General features: G+C 31.7%; 1 protein-coding gene across 1 annotated transcript; it reads right to left on the bottom strand.

The window, feature by feature from the left end:
* Positions 1–6032: 6032 nt before the first annotated feature.
* Positions 6033–18344, bottom strand: Sou (required for meiotic nuclear division 5 protein souji). The gene is made up of 9 exons (XM_088258306.1): positions 18086–18344; positions 16491–16583; positions 13450–13643; positions 12340–12500; positions 11716–11813; positions 10295–10442; positions 9034–9151; positions 8768–8913; positions 6033–7409 (listed from the first exon to the last, which is right to left on the bottom strand). The coding sequence occupies exons 1-9, from the start codon at positions 18219–18221 to the stop codon at positions 7346–7348; spliced, it is 1158 nt and encodes a 385-aa protein (XP_088114432.1). The 5' UTR covers positions 18222–18344; the 3' UTR covers positions 6033–7345.
* Positions 18345–22607: the final 4263 nt, after the last annotated feature.

Below are 22607 nucleotides of genomic sequence, written 5' to 3'. Positions count from 1 at the left end.
AGTATTGGCTATGCAGATCCAATCTAATATTTATGTTAATGGGCCCCCGAAATAATTGAATTATTATTGTCATAAATATGCATTTTTATCTAAACGCCTTGAAAATTACAAATTTTATGCGTACCTACAGAAAATTAAGAATTTTTATGATAATTTAAACAATAAAAAATATGTAGATTTCACAAACAGATTTTTTGATCGACGCCTCCGCGGTGGGTACGGCCTAACGCAATGAGGACACATCCGATTCCCGGCAATGCCAAGAATACTTATTCAAATTATTAAATAATAACAATAATAATAATAAGCTATAAAATCATAATAAAGTAAGAGAAATATATCAAATAGAAAATTTAAGAAAATTTCTGCTGTTTGAATAATTTACCAATATTATTATTTATTGTTTAATTAAAGCCCAGCATTCAAAATCGCATTAATTTCACCGGAGACCACCGGAGATGTCACATGTCTTTCACGCCCGATTTTTTTAAAGAATATGTGTATTGGATTTTTTGTTTGTTTTTTAGAATATATATATATATCGTAGTCGTACAGGAGAAAGTGACCAACTACCAAAACGTGAAATGTTCAGGAGGGACATTTAAGTCACTTTAGCTCGGCAAGAAAATAAACATCAATGCAGTTAGTCATTTTTAACAAATCAATATATTATACTTCCAAATTTAAAATCCTTTGGGTTTTTTTTCAGGGCAATATTAAGGCTAGTAAGACATCAAATAATCAATGATCAAGTTTTTGTAAAAAATGCACTTGGTCACTTTCTCCTGTATGACTGCGATATAAAAAATATTTTTGAACTCCTTACCTTTCAATAACTCTTAGCTTTTCCAAAACATATCATTATTTTAAGGAAAAAAATCAATTTCGTAAAATGTTACCTGGATTTATAGAAAATTAGGTTGCGACTTAACGATTGCTATTTAAGATTATTATTTCTGTTTCTGAACACACTTTATAAAATAATATAGAATTAGATTTTCTTGGAAATATTTATATCTTTTAACTCCTTTCCTTTTTAACTCCTCACCTTTTACTACTCTTTTCTTTTCAAAGTCATATATTTATTTCGAAAATATTTTTTTCATACATAAAATATAAAAGGTTTTTTAATAATAAAAAAAAATACGTTAAACATGACCTGGGTTTAAAGAAAATTAAGTTGCGACTTAACGAATACTGGACCTTACGTGATCGAATAACCGAACCAATGATAGCTGCGTAAAAGCCCAGACTCCAATATTCCCATTTCATTTTTTTTCCAATATAAGAAGTACAAAAATTTTAATTGATATTTTAGGTATAAAAATGTCTGTTATGAAACCAATAAAACCTTAAATTTAGTTATCATTTAAATATATATACTTTGCGCGAAGTAAATGACTGTTTAAACTTATCTCTGAAGCTTTTTTTTAACAATTCTGGCTTTTGTACAATGAAATTGAAAAGTAAGCTTCAACATCCACCTAGCGTATTTTTATCAAAGCTCATCACTGATTTGGGTTTGAATCTCGGATGCAATTTATAATGCGCTTGCGCAGAGGCGTTTCTGCGTTGGCGAAAATAATTGAATGAATGATAAATCATAGATGCAAATGGCGCCTATGTTATCATATTTATTGTTTATTCATTTTATTCACGTAGGTTGCAAATCAAGTTTATAATCCGTAACATATATGTACGTATATACTATCTTCAAGATTTTATCTTCTAGTTCGTGTTTTTGCTCTCAAGGGTATACAACCCCAAGCACCTCAGCCATTGGTATTATTTTCCTTGTACTCTTCTTGAGTATTGGTACCTTTTTTTCCTTGTCCATTTCCTTTCCTATATCCAATTAAGTCATGTAAGCTCCACTAAATTACATCATTTGTATTCCATGAAATACATTCCACTCTTACATGTGTCGCCAACTTTCAAAATCCGCCAGATCCATACATGTTGATTTTTCAAAAAATGCTTAATTCTCCGGGTAACATTTATATTTCAAAAATTTGTCTATCTTTAGATAAAATATTATGAAATAGAGAATTTTCCCATTTTTTTGGAATTTTATTCAGTATATAAAAAAAAGACAAACCGATAATGACCTCAACTTAATTTTTGATGTATCCTCGCTCTCTGATTGGCCGATATGGGTCAGAAGGCAAGTTTCATGAATATATCAGAATTTGAAATACGACGCTATTTCTAGCAGGGTTTTCAAGTATGTATATAAATTTTTTAAACAATAAAAGCCACAATTGGCATTCCGATAAGAGTATAAATTTTAAAATCTTATAAAATTGAATCTGGCAGATTTTGAAAGTAGGCAACACATATATCCAAGAGTTTAGAAGACAGAACTTTTGTTGGTCTCATAAAATTAGTGCATTGATTCAACACGGTCCTCTATGCAACATTTGAGCAAAACTGCATTTTGAATACGATTTTGTAGAACATTTCTTGATTTACGTAACCCAAATTTTTCAAATCATTTAATAATGCGTGATAGGGTGCATTTACCCTTATCAGGATACATGAATAACTGATGAGAGACCTCAACAAATTTATCAGCAACCTTCAGCATTCCACAAAAGTTACTGTATAGTGCAGTGTGATTGCATTTAGAATTTTAGACCAGTATGTTTTTTTAAAGGTGGAGACTGACCGGAGCATTTTGTCGTAACATAATCTCATAATCGCTCACGGCGAGCATCGGCGAGCATCCGAAACTATGGATGGAGCGCTCGGCTCGGTGTACTGACTGCCTAAATGCTCGCATCGTAACATGTTACGTTACGACGAAATGCTCCGGTCAGTCTCCACCTTAAGATGGGCGTGCAGTAAATGTATTTTCTGAACAGTATTTTGAGGTACATACATTAATTCAAATATTTTTTTGTTGTAAAACTGGACTAAATATGTAATAATTTAAAGATATGTGTCTTTAAATGATTAAATATGTGGTCCTTTTGACCTTGGTCATTCCGTTAGTATATCCATAATAACTCTCTGAAAACCGTCAATACCCACCTGTATATAATGTCAATATAATCAAAATTAAAAACAAATCTCTTTGCAGCTATATTTTATTCATGAAAACTTACTACAAATAATTATATGTATAACATATCAATGAAGTGTAAAATTGAACTAAATATCTAAAAATATATATGGTATATGTATCTTATTTTAGTGCTAACACATTTGTAAATACACATTATCACCAAATGAAACTAAAAAGGATGGTTAGAATAGGAAAATACTAACACAAAATAGAAATATACATATACTCTCATATTGATATCTAGCATCAAAGAAAATAAATTCTAAATACATAGTAACTATACATAAAATAACTTTCCCTTACAGTTGGGAAATGGGGAAAAAATCACAACACAAATTTAATATGAAATCTAATTTTCGTGTAAAAATTTATATAAAACTGGAGGTTTTTTATCAACTTTTAACAGAACAACTAAAAATACAAATTTTCTTTTGGAACAAAAAAATGGGAATAGCTAACAAATGAGAACTAAGCATTGCCGTGAAATATTTGAATGTTTCATTAATTGATTCGGCAGTCACTTTGTGGTAAAATCTATCCATTTTTAATTAAAGATTTACTTAGTAAATACCAAGCACGTGTCGCAGTGGATTTTAAGAAATAGTGGTATTTACTAAGTACAACTTAAATTAAAAATGGAAACATTTGAATGTTCTGAGGTCAATGGTAGCTTTGACTAGCAAGCCTGTAGTATTTAACAAAGTCACAGTTATGAATCAAAATATTATTTGATTTATTTTTAAGAATGTTAATTGTCAATAAAATTTCAGTAGTAATATGTATATGGAACTTCGGAATACTAAAGAATATTTATCGTAAGGGATTACTACAAACCTTATCGTACATATTGAACATTGACAAATCAAGAATCTACATTTGTAAAAACCAGAGTATCTCTGACATTTATTCTTATTCATACTTTTAAACACACATTTTATTTTTCAAATGTAGGCTGCTGAAAACTAGCAGACAGAAACACCCTATTGATACGAAATTTTCCAAGTACAATAATACGCGAATTTAGGGTCACAATATAGACTAATTTAGAACTTATAGTTCTAGGTTAACCGAAACGTTTTCAGCTCACATTTGAAATCTATATTTAAGTCTACATAGAATTTGACATTTGTTTTTAAATGGTTAGTTAGAGTTGTTTTTGTAGAGGCACTAAACTTGATATTTATTTACGTTCAATTTCTCAGAAATCTAGTTAAAAAGAAAATTAAATGTTTTTAAAATAATATAATTAACAAGCTGAAATAAAATGGCGCATATTAACACATTGTTGTCGGGCAGTTTTTTCATCAACCCCGATCCTAATTAGTATACTAATTAGGGTCGTATACTAATCACAAGTAACCTAATCAAAAGTAACCGCAAACCCGATACCGATCTGTGCAATGTTTTTTGGCATCTATCGTGCTATACCAAAAGTAAGCAAATAGAACGCATATAAGCGGCTCCCGCTCTCTACCAATAGTATGTAAAAGACGCTTTTAAGCGTTTCCCGCAAACAATGTGTTAAGTGCGTTGGAAACATGACATCATGGTTCAAGAAATGTTTTTTTTTTATTTGAATGAATTGTTTTACGTAGGTTAAAAATTGTAAAATACAATATATTTTATCCGCCAAATGAACATACAAATATACAAATTACATCATAGAAAATACTTCATTATTGCTTTTTTATATATGCTGCTTTTTCACGGTACTCTCCAGAAAAAAACAGATTAAGATGTACACATTTGTATTCTAAAGTGTAGTTTAAAAAACACTAGACAGACGAAAATCAGACATAGCTTTCGTTTTAATATTATAAAATATACATTATTTTTAACATTAAATTCCTCAAGCGATCCAACAATATGAACATATTATTCAACTGAATAAGTTGTGGTTGAAAATTTTAAGGCAGCACGTCGTACTTTGTCATTTTCTTAAAAATTATTAATTACTACATTTGAAAGAATTAGATTTTTGAAAAACAATGTATGTATGTAACAAAGAATAAAAAAATAAGCATCTTAAAAACATGTACAGTGGAACCTCTCATGAGGAGCATAATTCGTTTCAGAATCTTATTCGTTAAGCGAAACACTCGCTATGCGAATAATTTTTTGTCTGGACTGGCTTACAAGTGAATGTCATTAAACATGGATTTGGCCTTTTTCTGTAACTTGCTATGCGAAATTTCGCTTGTTAAGGTTGCAACTTCTTCATATTTTTTTTCTCATTATGCGCATTACTTGTTATGAGAGGTCCCACTGTATTTCTATTATAACACAGGCATCCAAAGGTTTTTACTGCTACCCACAGTGATAATTGAACCTATTCTAAATAATGTTATTTTCAATATATTATATTTTACGAATAGTCATACGTAGTATAGAGGCTATTGTAGAATAAGAGATGACAGTGAACTTTTTGAGTATTCTTGTGAATTTAATTCATCACCATTTTAGTGTTTGTAAATACAAAATTAATTACATATACATATATCACCAAAAAATAAAATTACTCACCCTCCTTAAAATATACTTTTTATTTATATCACATTGTTATTTTACTGCCAAAAAAATAACTAAACGATTTTCATTTTTCATCGCATTATACCAAATTTATGAAATTGATTTAATTTTGTATTAAAGTGCATAGCGATACTGAGAGACTGCCATATATGGAGAAGGAAAAACATTACAAACTGTCAACTGGTGCAGATATTTGCAAATATGTACTTCCTTTCATTTTGACAGCAGCTCGGCTGTCCAATTTTAAAACACAGTAAGGGACATTTTTTTTAAAGTACGTTTTTTTTGCATTTTTGGACTAAGTAGAATCTACTTAGTCCAAAAATGCAAAAAAAAAACATACTACAAAAAAATTGTCCCTTACTGTGTTTTGAGTTTGGACAGCCGAGCTGTGTTAGCGTGTTCTGTCATTTTTTACGCTTGGGTTTTAATTACATTTTATGTTTACTGTAGTGTAGAAGTGTTTTAAATTAAATTTTTAAAAATTATATTACCTTTACAAGGATTTAAAGGATTACATACTTTATTTTGTGTATTAAAAACATTGTTAACTTTGTGGTATGGTAATATGACCTCTCTTTATTACTTATCCGTCCGCCTCCGTAGTGTAATGGTCAGCACGCTCGGCTACCGTTCTGGAGGTCCCGGGTTCGATTCCCAAGGGGGGTAAAATAAATATAAGTAATTTTTTCACTGTAATATTTATTAAATATTACCCTGGACTGGTACCTGAAGCGGAGGAGGGCTGATCACCTTTCCTTCATGTGTAAAAGATCAAGATAACACTCCGTTTATATAACGCAGTGCCCTATGCACCATTGGGGTGCGGATAAGGGTTTAAAGATGTGTAAAACCACTTACAAAAATTTTTGAGTGGTAAAACAAAGTGAACGATGAGTGATAAGGAGAGCATTAGATTACATAGCGATTTTTTTCAAACAAAGTACAATCAATAATGATTCGCTTTGTACATAGATGTCAGGCAAAATTTTTACATATTTGTTGCCTCTGTTATGCAGTTCCAAATACTAATACATATTAAATTTTTGTAGGCCAATAAAATACATATGGTTGAAACATTCTCCGCTTTGGCAAAATTTTTTTTAGGCAGTAATAGTATGATATAAAGGTAACAATATAAAACTGTAGATAAATATTTTGGTATAAATAAGTACTTTTTAAAATATATTATTTCATATGCTTACTTTATAAGTTTATTATGGAAAAAAAAAACTTGATTAAGTTCGTACATTTAAAACGCCTTTGAAATATTATTAAAAGTTACCAACATTGAAACATTGTACACTTTTCTATGTAGATTTGTCAGTAGGAAAAAATAGTTCAGTACATATTAGCAACCATTATAAAAAAAGACTTAAATGTACAAATCTGAATTTTTATCCAACAATGAATAAGTTTTCGTGTATGTAACGGTAAGAGAGTAGGTTTGTAGTGTGCGTACAATAATTACCACGTAGAATTACCAATATAGTGGCAAAATAATCTGCACCCTATACGATCTATAGTACTTTTTATAATAATAAAAAACTATTCTGATTCTAGAGGCTATATCAGAATACTCATTCGCACACAGTCATTGAACACAGAGGGATAAATGACACATTTACAGATTATCAACTGCGTATTACAAACATTCCGAGATTAGTGATAGAGAATGCGAATTCTTGTTGGGAATATTGCCATATACGGTTTATAAAGTAAGCGATTGGGAGAAATCTGGGAAATCCTTCAGAAATAGATGAGTCTCGCTTCATTTTGTCCCTGTTCCAGCGGGCAATATGGACATTTTAACCTGTGGATAGAGAATAACCAAAATATTATGTAAACACACTTATTTTTAGAAATATTTTTGTATATTTCTATAAATTTGGCATTTAATTTGTAGAACTCCATTTTAATTTATGTATTAAATCGCTCACTGGTTTCAAGAACGTCATAAATAAAAAATCCTCAATTTTCAGTTGTGTATGTTTTCGAAATGCCCAGAAAATGTACTATATCCCAGCAAAAGAGGCATATTTTAAACTAAATATTTACCTGCTACAGGGCAGAAAGTTTTATTTTGTATTTTGAAGAAAAGGTATTATTTAACCTTTTAAACGCGTTAACTTTGTTCCTAAGAGACGCTCGTGCGCGGCTGTATTTCGCCGTTTTTTAAATTATTACTTTTATCATGTATTTAGTTATGAAACGATTTATTTTCGTAAACAAAAACGTTCAATGGGATTCATTGTGCCTTTTTGGTACTCTATAATACACGTGTGTCACATTATTCTTGAAATATATCGTAATATAAACAAATTGGATCGTAACATAAATAAATCAAAGCACGCATCGTGTGTCACTCTTACCCACTGGCGATGCGTAGCGTCGAGAGTGAGACAGATATTGGGCATGATTATGGTGCGGACTAATTACCGACCGCAAGAAAAATCAGGGATCTGTTGTTTTATTTATCCTTGTGATGTTACAAATTATTAGTCAGATATTTCAACAGATGTCATAAGGCCGAGGATTGACGTATTATTTTATCCAAAGTTCCACACCATGAAAAAATCCCTCCAAGTTGAACTGAGGTTCGAAACTTGGAGCAAAGTGAAAACACAAACGCTTATGTCAGCCGCGTATGGGGCATGTCTTGTAAAAACACATACGGTTATGCGAGCCGCGTGGATCCGGTTAATTATTTTCTTAAATATAGTAAATATTTTTCAAATGGAGAAAAAACCTTCAGGTTTTACCTAAAAAGATCTGTTGCACAGTAAAAAGTTCAGTAAGTGGCTTGATATTTATTTTTAATACATTATATTATATTTTTAAACTTTAAAAACGTTCTCCTGAAAAATCAAGTTTTTTGATTTATGACGTTCTTGAAAGGAGTGAGCGAAATGTTAAATCAAAAACTGATTTTTTGAGTCTACTAATTTGTATTTTATTGTTAAAAAAACACATAAAAATCAATTGTTCGACCTAGTTATGGCATTTTCAAAAAAATTTTATAACTAGGAAACAATTATCACAAAATTGATTTTTATGCTACTAACAAAATTGATTTTTATGCGACAAGTATTTTTTAGACAAATACATATTAAATAGACTAATATTTTTGTACTTGATTAAAAAATAAAATAAAAAATCAAGCATTATTACCTGGTGCCTTGGGTGAGTTTAGTTAGAGCGTCTTTGGAGATGACGTGTCCGCAGAGTAGCTTCATAGGAGGGTTCTGTTCAGAGCCTTGCTGACGCAGAATAGGACAAGCAAACACGGAATGGTGACCGCCACCTTCCACCTCAACCTGAAAGAAAGCCAGCGTTTTCCAAAGATATCAATTTTCATCCAAATGCATCGTTCCCAAACAAACAACGTAGTGACATTTCTCCACTGCCACCAAGATTAAATGAAAAGATCTTCTTACAGGTAGTTCATCCTTAGCACCCCAGGCGTGATGCTGGTGTGTGTGAGCCATCTTCATGCGGATATCCAGCAGAGCCGGCAACACGCGACTGCCCACACTGACAGCTGACTGAAGAGGACTGAAATAAAACAATATTTATTTTATATTTTATTTATTTATACAAAGCAGTAAATTGTAAAAATAGACAGGCGCTGTAGCGTAGTTGGGTACATGCTCGACTGCAAAACTGACGTCGCAGGTTCCGTCCCACCAGTTGAAATAAATTTAAGAAAGATTCATGATCAATCGGTCTGGGTGTTTGTGATGTGTTTTTCACATTTACCTTCCCTATCCTTACTATCCTACCTACAGACAAGCCTCTAAAATTGAAAGGCTTAGCGGGTTATTCCTTTTAAAAAAAAGATAATCAAATGTGCTATGGCTTAAGAGAGAAGTTTAAGTTATAAAATAAATATGAATATTTTTTTGGGCTGCAACAAATAACGGACAAAAAATAGGGTGCATCTATTCAACAAAATAATTTTAAAAACTTAAACAATCTATCTAAATCTATCCAGAATTCTGAATTAAGAGTTTCGATCTTAACTCTAGAACCACTTTTTCCGAATCTCTTATCAATAGTAATTATTGTAGATTGAATCCACATTTTCACTTTCACTTTGATCGTAGACCTCAATGGTATAGCATTGTTTTTTACAGTTATTTAAATGTAAATAAGCTATTGTAATAATTTAAAATGTAAAATACGTAAATTATACATGGCTCTTGAGGTGATTTTATACAAAAACTGCGATATATAATTTTGACTTCATAGCGCAGATTATTATTATAACAAAAAATACATGTGTGTGTGGCACTACTACTACTACTACTACTACCATCACGCCGTTTCATCGTAGGGGTAGGCAGAAAGGATATAACGCCACACTCTTCTGTCCCGACATACACTCCTCGCCTCCTTCACATCCATATAAATCACATTGTGTGGCACAATCTATATAAATCACAATTTAGAAAGAAAACAAAAAATAATAAGAACAAAAAATATTTAATGGCCGTTAATAATGACACCACCCTCGAGACAATTAAATTCATTTGGTAATGTATTTTTTGATATTTTAAATAACGGGAAATTCATTTGGCCATAAAAAAAATCATTGCCCATCCCAAATACATATTCAATCTCTGAACAAAATGACCAGGAACATTAGATTTTGAGAGCCTTCAAGTAAGAAAATAAATTTAACTGAATAATATAAACCTTAGAGGAGGGAGGCGTAGCAGGGCACAAGCATCACGGAGAAACACTTCTATGACGTCGGGCCACAGAGCCTCGTCCCTTAGGGAAGTGTAGCTGGAGGGGAGGGCGCCCCCCTCGTAGGCCAATAGACACATTGTTTTCTGGATTTCTGGAAAAATCAGCTTTTAATTCAAAATCATTTTTAACACATCAGCCTATCAGCCGCCAAACGTTGGCGATAGGTATGTTTTTACATTCGAATAACAGCCGCAGGTTAACCCACGCCCACATCCGTGTTAGTTTATATTATAAAAATACTTTAGTGTGATATCTACAAATCAGTAAAGAAAGCTTTTTGTAATGCATTATTTCTTATAATTTTTATACAAATTTATTGACGACACTTGACCAAAGATGTCCCTGTAAGGATAGAATTATCCTTTTCATTGAAATATCAACTAAAATCAGTTAGAAATCAAAACTTTACATCCCAGGTATAATATTTTATTGATTTATTTTTTCAAGTTTTCTTGTTAATTTATCACATTTCTGATCTAGACACACGATAAAATACGTGCATAATAGTTATGCATACCATATTTATTGGTAAAACAGTAAAAGATATAATTTTATGAGATAGTTTATTTTTATAACTCTGTTGAATTTGAACGCCTTTCACGCTTCAAACACGCGAGCATTATCATTGGTCGGACTGATTTGAAACCACAAAAACCAATCTGTAGTGCGCGCTAATCTTTTTCTGCATTTAAAGATTATTTCTATGTTTTTTCTCATTTTATGAGGTGCAAAATATTAGCGCCTCATTGTTTAACAAACCATATCACCTCCCCTCTGGGCGGGGCAACTTTCTTACTTGCGGGGATACATTCAATTAGTGTCTTTGTATACATGTTTTGAAAAAAAACTGATATGCGTATGGGTTAAGACAACAAATTAATATTGCTGTCTCAAAACCAACACTGTGATTAATTGAAAAATTGAAGTGTTCTGTATCATGTAGCCATAATTAAAAGATTTTTTGACATCTCATCATGGATGAATAAGAATATAGAAAGTCTGGGCATTTACGGGGCTTACAACCGTCATAGGCTGGTGATCACTTTACACATGTGTAGCATTCACCAATTCTACCCACGATTGACAACCACACTACTCAATTTTTGGAACCCCTAGAATGTATTGATCACTCCATTCAGTTTTTCGTTATACATATTCGAATATTCCAACATAGATGTCGGTAGTGAACTCACATAAACTGTGTCACGAGTTTGATCAATATATTGAGGGGTTACGAAAATTCAAAATAAAACCTTAATATGCAATACCTATTCTTTAAACAGTTGAATAAAGAATCGGCATTTCAAATTTCTGGTATAAATAAATATAAAATAAAAGTTCGAGAGCTGGTAGAGAACACAAACCTTTTTCGTGTTTATTAATAAACTGCGGAAAGTGTTGCTGAGCATAAAGGACAGCCGACAGTGGACCATCCCTCCTGGCAGCTAAAAGGAATGCTAACCTGAAGAAAAAATTAACAAATACAATCATAATATTAACAAAAGTCAATTATTACAAAAAAAGATAACAAGGAAAGAGGTTGGAATCTAATATCACAGCTCGATTACATTTTACTTAGAGGTATGGATGGACTTATTAGATATTGGACATTCAGAATGATATGCAAATTAGTATTTGATTATATATTGTGTCTGTCTGCCTCCGTAGTGTAATGGTCAGCACGCTCGGCTACCGTACTGGAATCCTGGGTTCGATTCCCAGGGTGGGTTAAATACACATAAGTGAATTTTTTTCACTCTAATATTTATTCAATATTACCCTGGGCTGGTACCTGAAGCGGAGGGCTGATCACCTTTTCTTCATGTGTAAAGATCAAGATAACACTGTGTTTATATGATGCATTGCCCTATGCACCATCAGGTGCGGATGAGCGTGCTGACCATTACACTATGGAGGCAGACAAAAATGAGTGTTTTTAGTGGTGCAAAGTGAAATCAATGGCAATGGTGGATAATCCAATAGAAGACCTGTGCAGTTTGAAGGGAAGGTGCGAGTGCTGGAGGCTGTCAGCGTGTTCCTCCACCCACTCCAGAGCGGGACGAGGGTCTCGGGCAGAGAGGGCCTCCACGATGCGGTGCAGACCAGCGAATGGCTCCCCGCGACCAGTCTCCTCCTGCAAACCGGCCTCCTAGAAAAGCAACACAACGTCCTTGGATTTTATTAACGGCCGTAGCCAATAAGTACATAACATATTTATACTTTACAATAAAACAATACCATAAAATAATATATTTTCTCTTTAAAGTACTTATCTAAACAAGGATGAACATTTATTATTTCTTTATAATTAGGAAGTGACATATTCCAGGTACCAATATGGTCCGCGAAATCATTGCCAAGGTTTTGCATTCGGTAAAGGAGTATTGAATTATTGTGCATAGGAATTAAACTAACCACAATAAAAAAAATCCACTATAATAATAATAATAATAATAATAAAACCCTTATCCGCACCCCGATGGTGCATAGGGCACTGCGTCATATAAACGCAGTGTTATCTTGATCGTTTACATATGAAGAAAAGGTGATCAGCCCTCCGCTTCATGTACCAGTCCAGGGTAGTATTGAATAAATATTACAGTGAAAAAATCACTTATATTTATTTTACCCCCCTTGGGAATCGAACCCGGGACCTCTAGAACGGTAGCCGAGCGTGCTGACCATTACACTACGGAGGCGGACAAAAAAATCCACTATACAGGTACTTATTACTTTACTTTTGTTTTTCAGCGGTTAGTTTTTTTCCTTGTGGATGAATGAAATTATCTTGCTGTAATAATTAGCTCAATGAGAAAGTTTATCATTGGAAGACTTTGGACCATTGTTTTTCTAATTTATCACGACAGGCGCCGTGGTGTAGTCGGGTAGACGCTTGATTGCGAAACTGGCGTTGCGAATTGCTAAATAAATTCATGAAAGATTTATTTTCAATTGGGTATTTGCGATGTATTTTTCAAATTTACTTTCCCTATCCTTACTATCCTATCTGCAGACAAGCCTCAAAAAGTAGAGGGTTTGTGGGTTATTTCTTTAAAAAAATATATTTAAAAAATTTCAATTAAAATTCCCCAACTGACCTGACATAGCGTGTCGGCCACGGTATCGAGTCCTTGCCTGTACAGGTGTTGTGCCACGGCCCTGTCGAGAAGGTGACGCTGCTCGGGAGCCGAGAACAGAGCATCTCGAGGTACTGCCCCCGACAGTTCTGCCACGAAGCTGCGATCGATCGCCTTGCCGACGCGAGATACGCAAGCGTGACTCTCTCGGTGTTCTGAACGACAAAACATGAAACGTTTAAAACATGTCGCTCACTCCTTTCAAGAATGTCATAAATCAAAAATCGTAAATTTTCAGTTGTGCGTGTTTTCGGAATGCCCAGAAAATGTACTTTATCCCAGCAAAAGCGGCATATTTTTAACTTAATATTTACCCGCTACAGGGCAGAAAGTGTTGTTTTTGCATTTTGAAGAAAAGGTATTGTTTAATTATTTTTTTCAAATATACTAAATATTTTAAATGGAGAAAAAACCTTCAGGTTTTACCTTAAAAGATCTGTTGCACAGTAAAAAGTTCAATAAGTGGTTATATATTTATTTTTAATACATTGTATTATATTTTTAAACTTTAAAAACGTTCTCCTGTAAAATCTCCTGTAAAAAGTTTTTTTATTTATGACGTTTTTGAAAGGAGTGAGCGATGTATTCAAATAATAAGCATTGCATTTTCAACGACATAAAAGTCGGTGCAATTCTTCATTACCAGGGTGCAGGGTGCAGGGTGCACAATGCAGGGTGATCCTGATATTTATTTTACTTTTTCTACTTATTGTAATCCTTATCCGCACCCAATGGTGCATAGGGCACTGCATCGTATTGATGCAGTGAGATCTTTATCGTAACTTGCATTAAGGCAAGGTGATCACTCCTGCAGGGACCAGTCCACTTCAGGGACCAGGTAATATTAAATAAATATTAGAGTTTGAAACCGCTAATATTTATTTCCACCCCCCCATGGCAATTGAACCCGGGACCGAAAGCACGCAAACCATTTAACTACGGAGGTGGATCAAAATTTATTTTAGTCATCCCCTTAGCATTAAAGGATTTTTCGATTGCTTTTTTGTGGATAATTATTTTCCAGTACTTAAAATTTTGCATTGTAATTTGGTAAAATAAAGGTAATTTGTTTAGTAATGCTATTTTATATTGGAATACTCCGGAATAACAGTTTAAGAATGTCCTAAATGACAAATAATAGTGGCTCTGAACAAAAATCCTGACCTAAAAATGCCTCCGTTTGCATTAATATTTTTGTTTGAAGCCCGATTATTTGCTTGCCACCTGGAGCGTTTGTAACCCGAGGTTTCACTGCATATCCAAAATCTACACATTTCTAGAAGGGCCGAGAGTAGAATATAGTTATTTGCAGTTTTGTGATCATTCTAGAAATGTAACTTAACCGGTTAACTGCACAAAAGCGTCTTAAGACGCATAATTTTTTGTGAACAGAGCGCCGCTCATATAAAAATTACGTCTTGTTTTAAATGGGCTTTTACGCGCTGTTTTAAATGGGCTTTTACTAAAGAAAATCAATTATTTAAAATGTACAAATATATTGAACGCATAGTGACATGTATTGAGAATATCTTTGCATACTTAGAATTGAAACAGAATTTGTTTTATTTGTTGTCCAATAATCCCCGAGTTGCCGTCACTGCCGAATTTGATGACAGTGATTTTAGTGTCGATTCTGATGATTTTATTTTTTTTTAAATCATAGTGTCTGTGTGTACGTGTATTATTTTAATATTAAACAAACATAAACAATTACTATTCACATATAATTTGGTTTTCATATTTTCTATGACAAATTTTGTGACAACCCGGCACCATGAACAATTAATTTTATGATTATGGATACTGCACGCCTGGCGCGCTCTTCATTTTTTTGGTAAGTTTTATAAATAAATGTTATTACACTTTTAATAACAATATGTTTAGAAGGTTTTATTTTTGTCGTAAAATTCGCGGCGTGCTGGTTACCACCATACATGTACCTGCCGGCAGTTAAAAGGTTAAATAAATACAGAGGGACTACTGCATTTAAAATAACAATAGTTTGGCTGATATGTTTATAGTACTACATAGCAACTTACATGTCAATTTTAGTCTTGTTGTATGTGATATTTTAGTATGGTGATGCTTTTAAAAAGGTGACAGTAACAATTATAATTAATTAAGTTAAGTGTTTTCCATTTTAGAAAACGGGTAGTAGGCCATAAAAAATTAAGAAACCTAGTTGTAGAAAATCACAAACTAGGTTATCATTAGTGAAGTACAAATACATACATTGTAACCAGACAAAAGTGAAAGCGCCTTTCTTCCGTACATCATAAAACTGTTCAGCATTAAAGAATGTTTATTTATATAGGTAAAATAATATTGTAAGTTTATACCTAACCACAGCATTGGATTAATGCTGTCTTATATTGATTGTTAATCACAGAAAAGGAGGTGACAAGTCACAAGGAAATAAATAAAATACAGTCGATAAAAAACTGGTATATAGATAAGTTTAATAAAAATTAAATGAAACATGGAGTTAGCAAAAGAAGGATGAAAGTAGACTGAATGCAGTCGAAATGCGATCTATCAGAAGAATGTGTGACAAAACGATGTATGATAGATGTTCGAATAGTGAAATAAGGAAGGAATGCAAAGCTGAGATAAGCATAAAATTAAGAATGGTGTGTTGAGATGGTTTGGACATGTAGAACGAATGAGTGAGGAAAGAACGGTAAAATAAATTTATGAGGCGAATGTAATTGAAAAAAGGAGCAGAGAAGACCGAGAAAAACTTGAAAAGTGGTCAGGTTAGTAGTCGTAATAATCGTCGGGTATGTATGAGGAAATGCAAGTACATGGAAGAGGCGAAGAATGTTTGCAAAGACAGAATGGTGTGGCGTTCTATTCTCTGCCTACCCTTGCAGTGAAGCGGCATGATGGTTAGTTAGTTAGTTAGTTAGAAAATGACTTTTCAGGCGTCTCCTAGAATGTAAAATAATTTGGAAAAAATCTTCCTTATATTTTATGAAGGTGGTGCTTTAAAATATATATACCTGAAGCGAGTTCATGCAGCCTGTCCTTACATCTCAGCACTGTATTTTTTAGATTTTCTACGTCTTTTGGAGATAGTGCGACATTATCTGGAACTGAAAAATAAAGTAAAAATGTCACGAATCTTTATTTCTTTACCGCAAATGCAATCAGGAATGAAATTTCCGGAATGTCATAACGGATTACCACAATAACAAAATCATCCCAAAAGCTATGATGTTCGATCCTTTCTTTTTTATTACTACGGTTAAATTTTAAACCATGTTCATTATGTAAGTATTCACAATATATAAATATAAATTAAAATCATGATGGCTCATAGTATTATAACCAGAAGTAGGATTCAAAATTTTCAAGAACTGGTTCGCCCTTTAGGTACTCTCCCTACCCTCCCCCCCTTTAAAAAAAATAGTTTTTACATTTATTCATTTGTTTGTTTTTTATTCTGCACACAAACAGAACATTCGCATAACAACTGAGAATGCTCCAATTATAATAGTAAGTACAGATTTAAAAGTCAATTAAAAGTAATGGTTAAAGTAATAGTCAATGGTTGCTTCTCGTTGGAAGGGACAAGGTAGAAAGTGAATTAATTAAAGTCCAGGTGTAATTATTTTATTGTAAAACCTTTATACAGTAAATTTTTATTGTTTCTATTGTATGTAATGTATATAATCTAATAATTAGAAGAAAAAAAACAAATAATAATAAATAAAAAATTGTATTAACATGTAAGTATTTCAGCTCAACACAGGCCATGCCTTAAGAGCCGTAATACATGTAGTAAAAAAAAATATGTATTTATGAAATAAATTAATAAAAAATAAAAAATGTAACAAAGGGTTAAAAACCGGTTCGGCGAACTCTAATAGTTTTAGGCACCGGTTCTAGCGAACATCACAACCTTATTCCATTTCAATTTACAATATCTTACAAATTTCATCAGCCAAATGCCATGATTATGTTTAAATCCTTGTTCAATACTATAAAACTGCACGAACCACGCAAGTATATGATTTATTTTATTTTTTACTTAATATTTTTTAAATTACGTCTTTATAACCATCTAAAAACTGTAAAAACAAAAATTCCATTATTTTCACGTAGCACACTTTACGATCTCATTAATTTTGTTCTCGTTCAAGTTCAATGATATTAATTTGTAAAATAGAGATTACATAACCTAAATAATGTAATTAATAAATGAAAATTATTTATTTAATGTGTCTGATTTTTTAATGATAAATATTTTTTATTACAATTTTTTATATGTAATAGTATAAATTTTACAAAATTTGGGTAATCTTGACATAGTGCTAATTTTTCGTCTAAATTTGAACGGAAGCAGATATGACTGTATATTGAAAATTAAATATATTCAGTCTTTGATTGCTGGTGCATTCGAAAATTATACATAATCACTTAAACAGTATTTTGACAGACGTATATAAATATAGTGATATTTGCTCGTAACAACAAAGAAAGTTCATTGCACCTTGTCATTCTTGTAACTTTATCTACACAATGTAATATTTCGATAGTTCAACGTAAATATAAATCAATTTTAGCTAGAATAGTATGCCAAAGTATCATTTACCTTCCGATATTTCCTGTCTAAGATTTTGAATGTGATTCAGAGCTTCGCTTAATACTAAATCTGCGTGCTCCCCGAGACCATTGAACTTGGTCAGAGCGTTGTCAATATCCTTTTCCACGGCCAAACACGAGTCCATGTTGTATTTTGAATAAAAGTCTTTCTTACAATCTACCAAATTACGATTTTAACCTTCTCGAAAACACTATCCGAAAAGCTTTAAAAACAGGCAAATTCTGACATTACAAATATTTACTAATATGGTGGGTCAACATTTTTTTTTTAAATATGACAACACTAAATATTTACCGTTTTCTAATTTGGAACTATATTTGAAAACCGGGGAAAGTTGTGCATGTAAGAAATATAACAAAATTTCTATCGATATTATCAGATGTCCCCTAAAAAATATTATTTGATAATGTTCACCCAAAAACGTATATCGTAGGCAAATAGGATTAAGTGACGAAGTGAATTTTTTTACAAAGTCGTGATTATTGACTATTTGATACTAGCTTAATATTGCCCTGAAAAAAATCCCAAAACTATTTAAAACTTGGAAGTATATTGACGTGTTAAAGATGCATGGCAATAACAGCATTGATGTTTATTTTCTTGCCAAGCAAAAGTGATTTAATAGCCCTCCTGAACATTTTACGTTTTGTTAGTTGGTCACTTTCTCCTGTATGACTACGATATATGAACTCTTTTTTATACAAATGCCAAAGGGTGAGCGTAAATAAAAAGAAATAAATAAAGAAACTTTATATTTACATCAACGAAAGTCGTTTTCATGTTGTTTTCGATTATTTTGTGTTGATAAATTGTGCAGTCAGAATCTAGTCTAGTCCAGTATCAAATTTGAAGGAAAATATTGTCATGAACCAAGATAGACAAGGGAGTGTATGAAAGGGGAATTTTACATTATTATTTTTAAGTAAAACAACAAATACAATGGGTTTAAATTTATTGGTAGTTATTTTACAAAAATTCTTCATTCTAAAATCTTATATTCAAGCAGAAAATTCACCAAGAGATACAAAGTATTTTTTTGTACAAAATTGTAGACAAAATTTTACAAATACAAATTTTAGACATTAACCAAAAAAGAATCATTAGATTTATATTTTGTAAAGGAACTACATTTTATAAAATAAAATAACTTAATTTTTTCCATATTTATTTTATTTCATTGGTGACTGGGTTTCGCTATTACCAACATCATTATCACCAGTGTAATGATGTCAGTAACTGTGCAATACAGAGGTAGTATCATTTATAAATTTTGTACATCAAATGTAATTGAATCTGATGGTGAATTTTATGCTAAATAGTGTCCTTTACAACATTTGACGAAACATGGATAGCCAAAAAATGTATTCCATTTGAATAATCAGCTAGTGTAGCTAAAAATCTAGAAAAAATAAATTATAATTGTGAGTTTCTCATCAAAAAAAAATCTGTATGATTTTGTCCCCCATTCAGGGAAAAGTCATCCAAGTCCAAAAAAAATATTTGAATAATATTCAATATTTAAAATTTGAAAATGTATTTTAAAAAATTCCGTAAATGTTATTTTCACTTTTTTTACGAATACACATTTCACTGACTATCACTTAATTTTATGATCATAAAAGACAATTGTTTAAAAAATCAATTGTTTATAAAATTTTATCTGGGCAGATTCTAGATTTTGTGGAATTTAGTGATTGCGGACAGATTAAAAAAATCTCTAAATCCAACTCAATAATACTCAATAAATCCAACTCTATAATATTCAAAACTTATTATAGATTTGTAAACTTACTAACCTTTGCCTGAATGAAGACCATTTATTCCTAACTATTTCCTAGGTATTTACAAAAAAGTAACAAGTGATTGACTTGATGCATCTTATAAGTAATTACGCACTCATGATTTGGAAAGTCTATTTGATATTGTTTATTTTTTTTTCCAGACAATAAAAGATGTACAAATTTTCTGTTAGACCTTTTGATTTAAAAAAAAGGAGAGCCTTCTGGTCCAACAACGGTAAACCCTTCAGGCCAAAGAGGTGAGCCCTTCGGGTAAGCAGAGTAGGGTCAGTAGTAGATCTATTGTGCTAACACAATAAAAGCCAAAAAGGGTGACCCTTCAAGTCAAGACCAATATTAATTGGCCTTTCATACCTCTTATTTTGTTTGTATTTTATAGATATTATTGTACTACCGATTTATTTTTTTATATATTGCAATGATTTTCTTTATTCTTCGAATTTTGTAAAAATATTGTTGACATTTCCATAAAATCTTCCACATTCTAAACATACCTAAATATATCGCTCACTCCTTTCAAGAACGTCATAAATAAAAAAAAACTTGATTTTTCAGGAGAACGTTTTTAAAGTTTAAAAATATAACATATATGTATTAAAAATAAATATCAAGCCACTTATTGAACTTTTTACTGTGCAACAGATCTATTTAGGTAAAACCTGAATGTTTTTTCTCCATTTGAAAAATATTTAGTTTATTTAAAAAATTATTAAACAATACCTTTTCTTCAAAATGCAAAAACAACACTTTCTGCCCTGAAGCGGGTAAATATTAAGTTAAAATATGCTGCTTTTGCTTGGATATAGAAAATTTTCTGGGCATTCCGAAAACATGTACAACTGTAAATTGACAATTTTTGATTTATGACGTTCTTGAAAGGAGTGAGCGATATGTATTACCTACTTATTTACAAAAACTGAGTCTAGTAGCTAGTGAAACAACACCGGTTGGTGATGAATTTTTCAACTAATAACCACTAATCAAGTTGTCCATCATGAACTTTCAAAAAAAAAATTTAAACCCATGAAATAGAGTATAAATACAATTTACATTAAAGAGCGGGTTGTAAATAAGTTAGTTGATCTTGAAATCGATAGAATGTCTTATCTTAGAGCCTTTAGCCGTACAAATATATACACTTACATACAAATATACAAACTTCCAGGATGATGTATAGATATATTTACACTATTATTTACTTTAAAATGTTTAGTCGAACTGCAAATGTTAAAGGCAACTTGAAATATTAATGGGAAGTTTCTGTAACCATTTTAACTACAAATAAGGTCTAACCTGTCATTAACTAAAGAAATATAACCTCAAGTAGATGGAAACTCTACCGCGCACTAAGTCGAGAGGTTAGAAACTGCCATAAGTTGAAATCAGTTTAGTAAGAAGCTTACGCAGCAAGGCGGAACCATTAGAGATGGAGAGAGATCATCCAGATGTACCGTTACTAGGGCCGGACATGTGATCCATTCCCACATATGAAAGATGGATTCAGAAAAAGAAATTAACAAAGCTCATATACCTCTATTACATATCTGAGATGATGTTTTTAAATTGTAGCAAAAATAAATGTGAATTTTACAAAAAGAGTTAAAATTTTACATTTTCTTGGCTCTAATGAATATGAAATAAGAAAAAAGCTACAAATTATATGTATTTGGCACATAAAAGGCTACTTTTATTGAAGGTTTCAAATCACCTGTCGACACAAAGACCGCTCTCCTGCAACTCTTTGGTAGTAATTTAAAACTCAAATGTAGTAATACTTTGAAGTAAACTAATTAAATCACAAGTAGGGTTTTTTCTTGTTTAATACTGCTCCACTTAATGTTTTAGTAGAGCACTATGAGATATGGTTCTCAGAACTACTGTATCATTAAAATAAATAGTTTATCTACAAATCTATTTTTATTTTTTAACAATAAAGGATTTGCATTTATATACAAAATAAACCCTACATTGAGTGCTTAATATGTAGTAATGTATGTTTTATAACTATTTATAGTATATTTTCGTGATTCAAAATCAGATAAAACTTAAGTCAACACATCCAACAAATAAAGTCAGATCAGAAATGCTACTTTGCGGTAAAATAATTTAAAGTGCCCTGGAACAGTCAGTAAGATTGTCAACATTGCTCACTTATGTGACAAATTGATCAGTACAAACCAATTGAAGTGTTTGACATTCGCAATTCTTCATTGACAGAAAAATTATTGATAAATTTCGAATAATGGATATATTTTATAATTTATATTTGAAGCACTAACTTTGTGATTTTCCATTTTATAACTAAAATGTAACTTTGTTTTAAAATCACAATAAATATTTTATTATAACTTAATTATAATGTCTACTGGTTTCAAAGCTAACCGCTTCTTTATCAAGATTAATCAGCCTTGATAAAGAAGCGGTAAGCTTGGAAACCAGTAGACATTATAATTAAGTTATAATAAAATATTTATAGTGATTTTAAAACAAAGTTACATGGATATATTTTATTTCAGGGGTTCTCTATATTCTGTCTACGGCGGTTAATTATTTTCAAATTTTGTCTGTTGTATTGAGAATCTCTTGTTGAATGTAATTTTCCAGAACTATGGAAAGTAAAATCAAAATATTGACACCTCGAAATAATATTCCACAATTATTCAATTAAAACCTTCAATCACAGAAATACATTTAACAATCTTTTACTGACC

This window comes from Brachycentrus maculatus, unplaced genomic scaffold, assembly GCF_059751285.1.
Source record: "Brachycentrus maculatus isolate JH-2025_06_01 unplaced genomic scaffold, ASM5975128v1 h1tg000092l, whole genome shotgun sequence".
NCBI classification, from domain to species: Eukaryota; Metazoa; Arthropoda; class Insecta; order Trichoptera; family Brachycentridae; genus Brachycentrus; species Brachycentrus maculatus.
The sequence above is the reverse complement of the archived record's forward strand: the minus strand, read 5'-3'. Positions and strand labels throughout refer to the sequence as shown.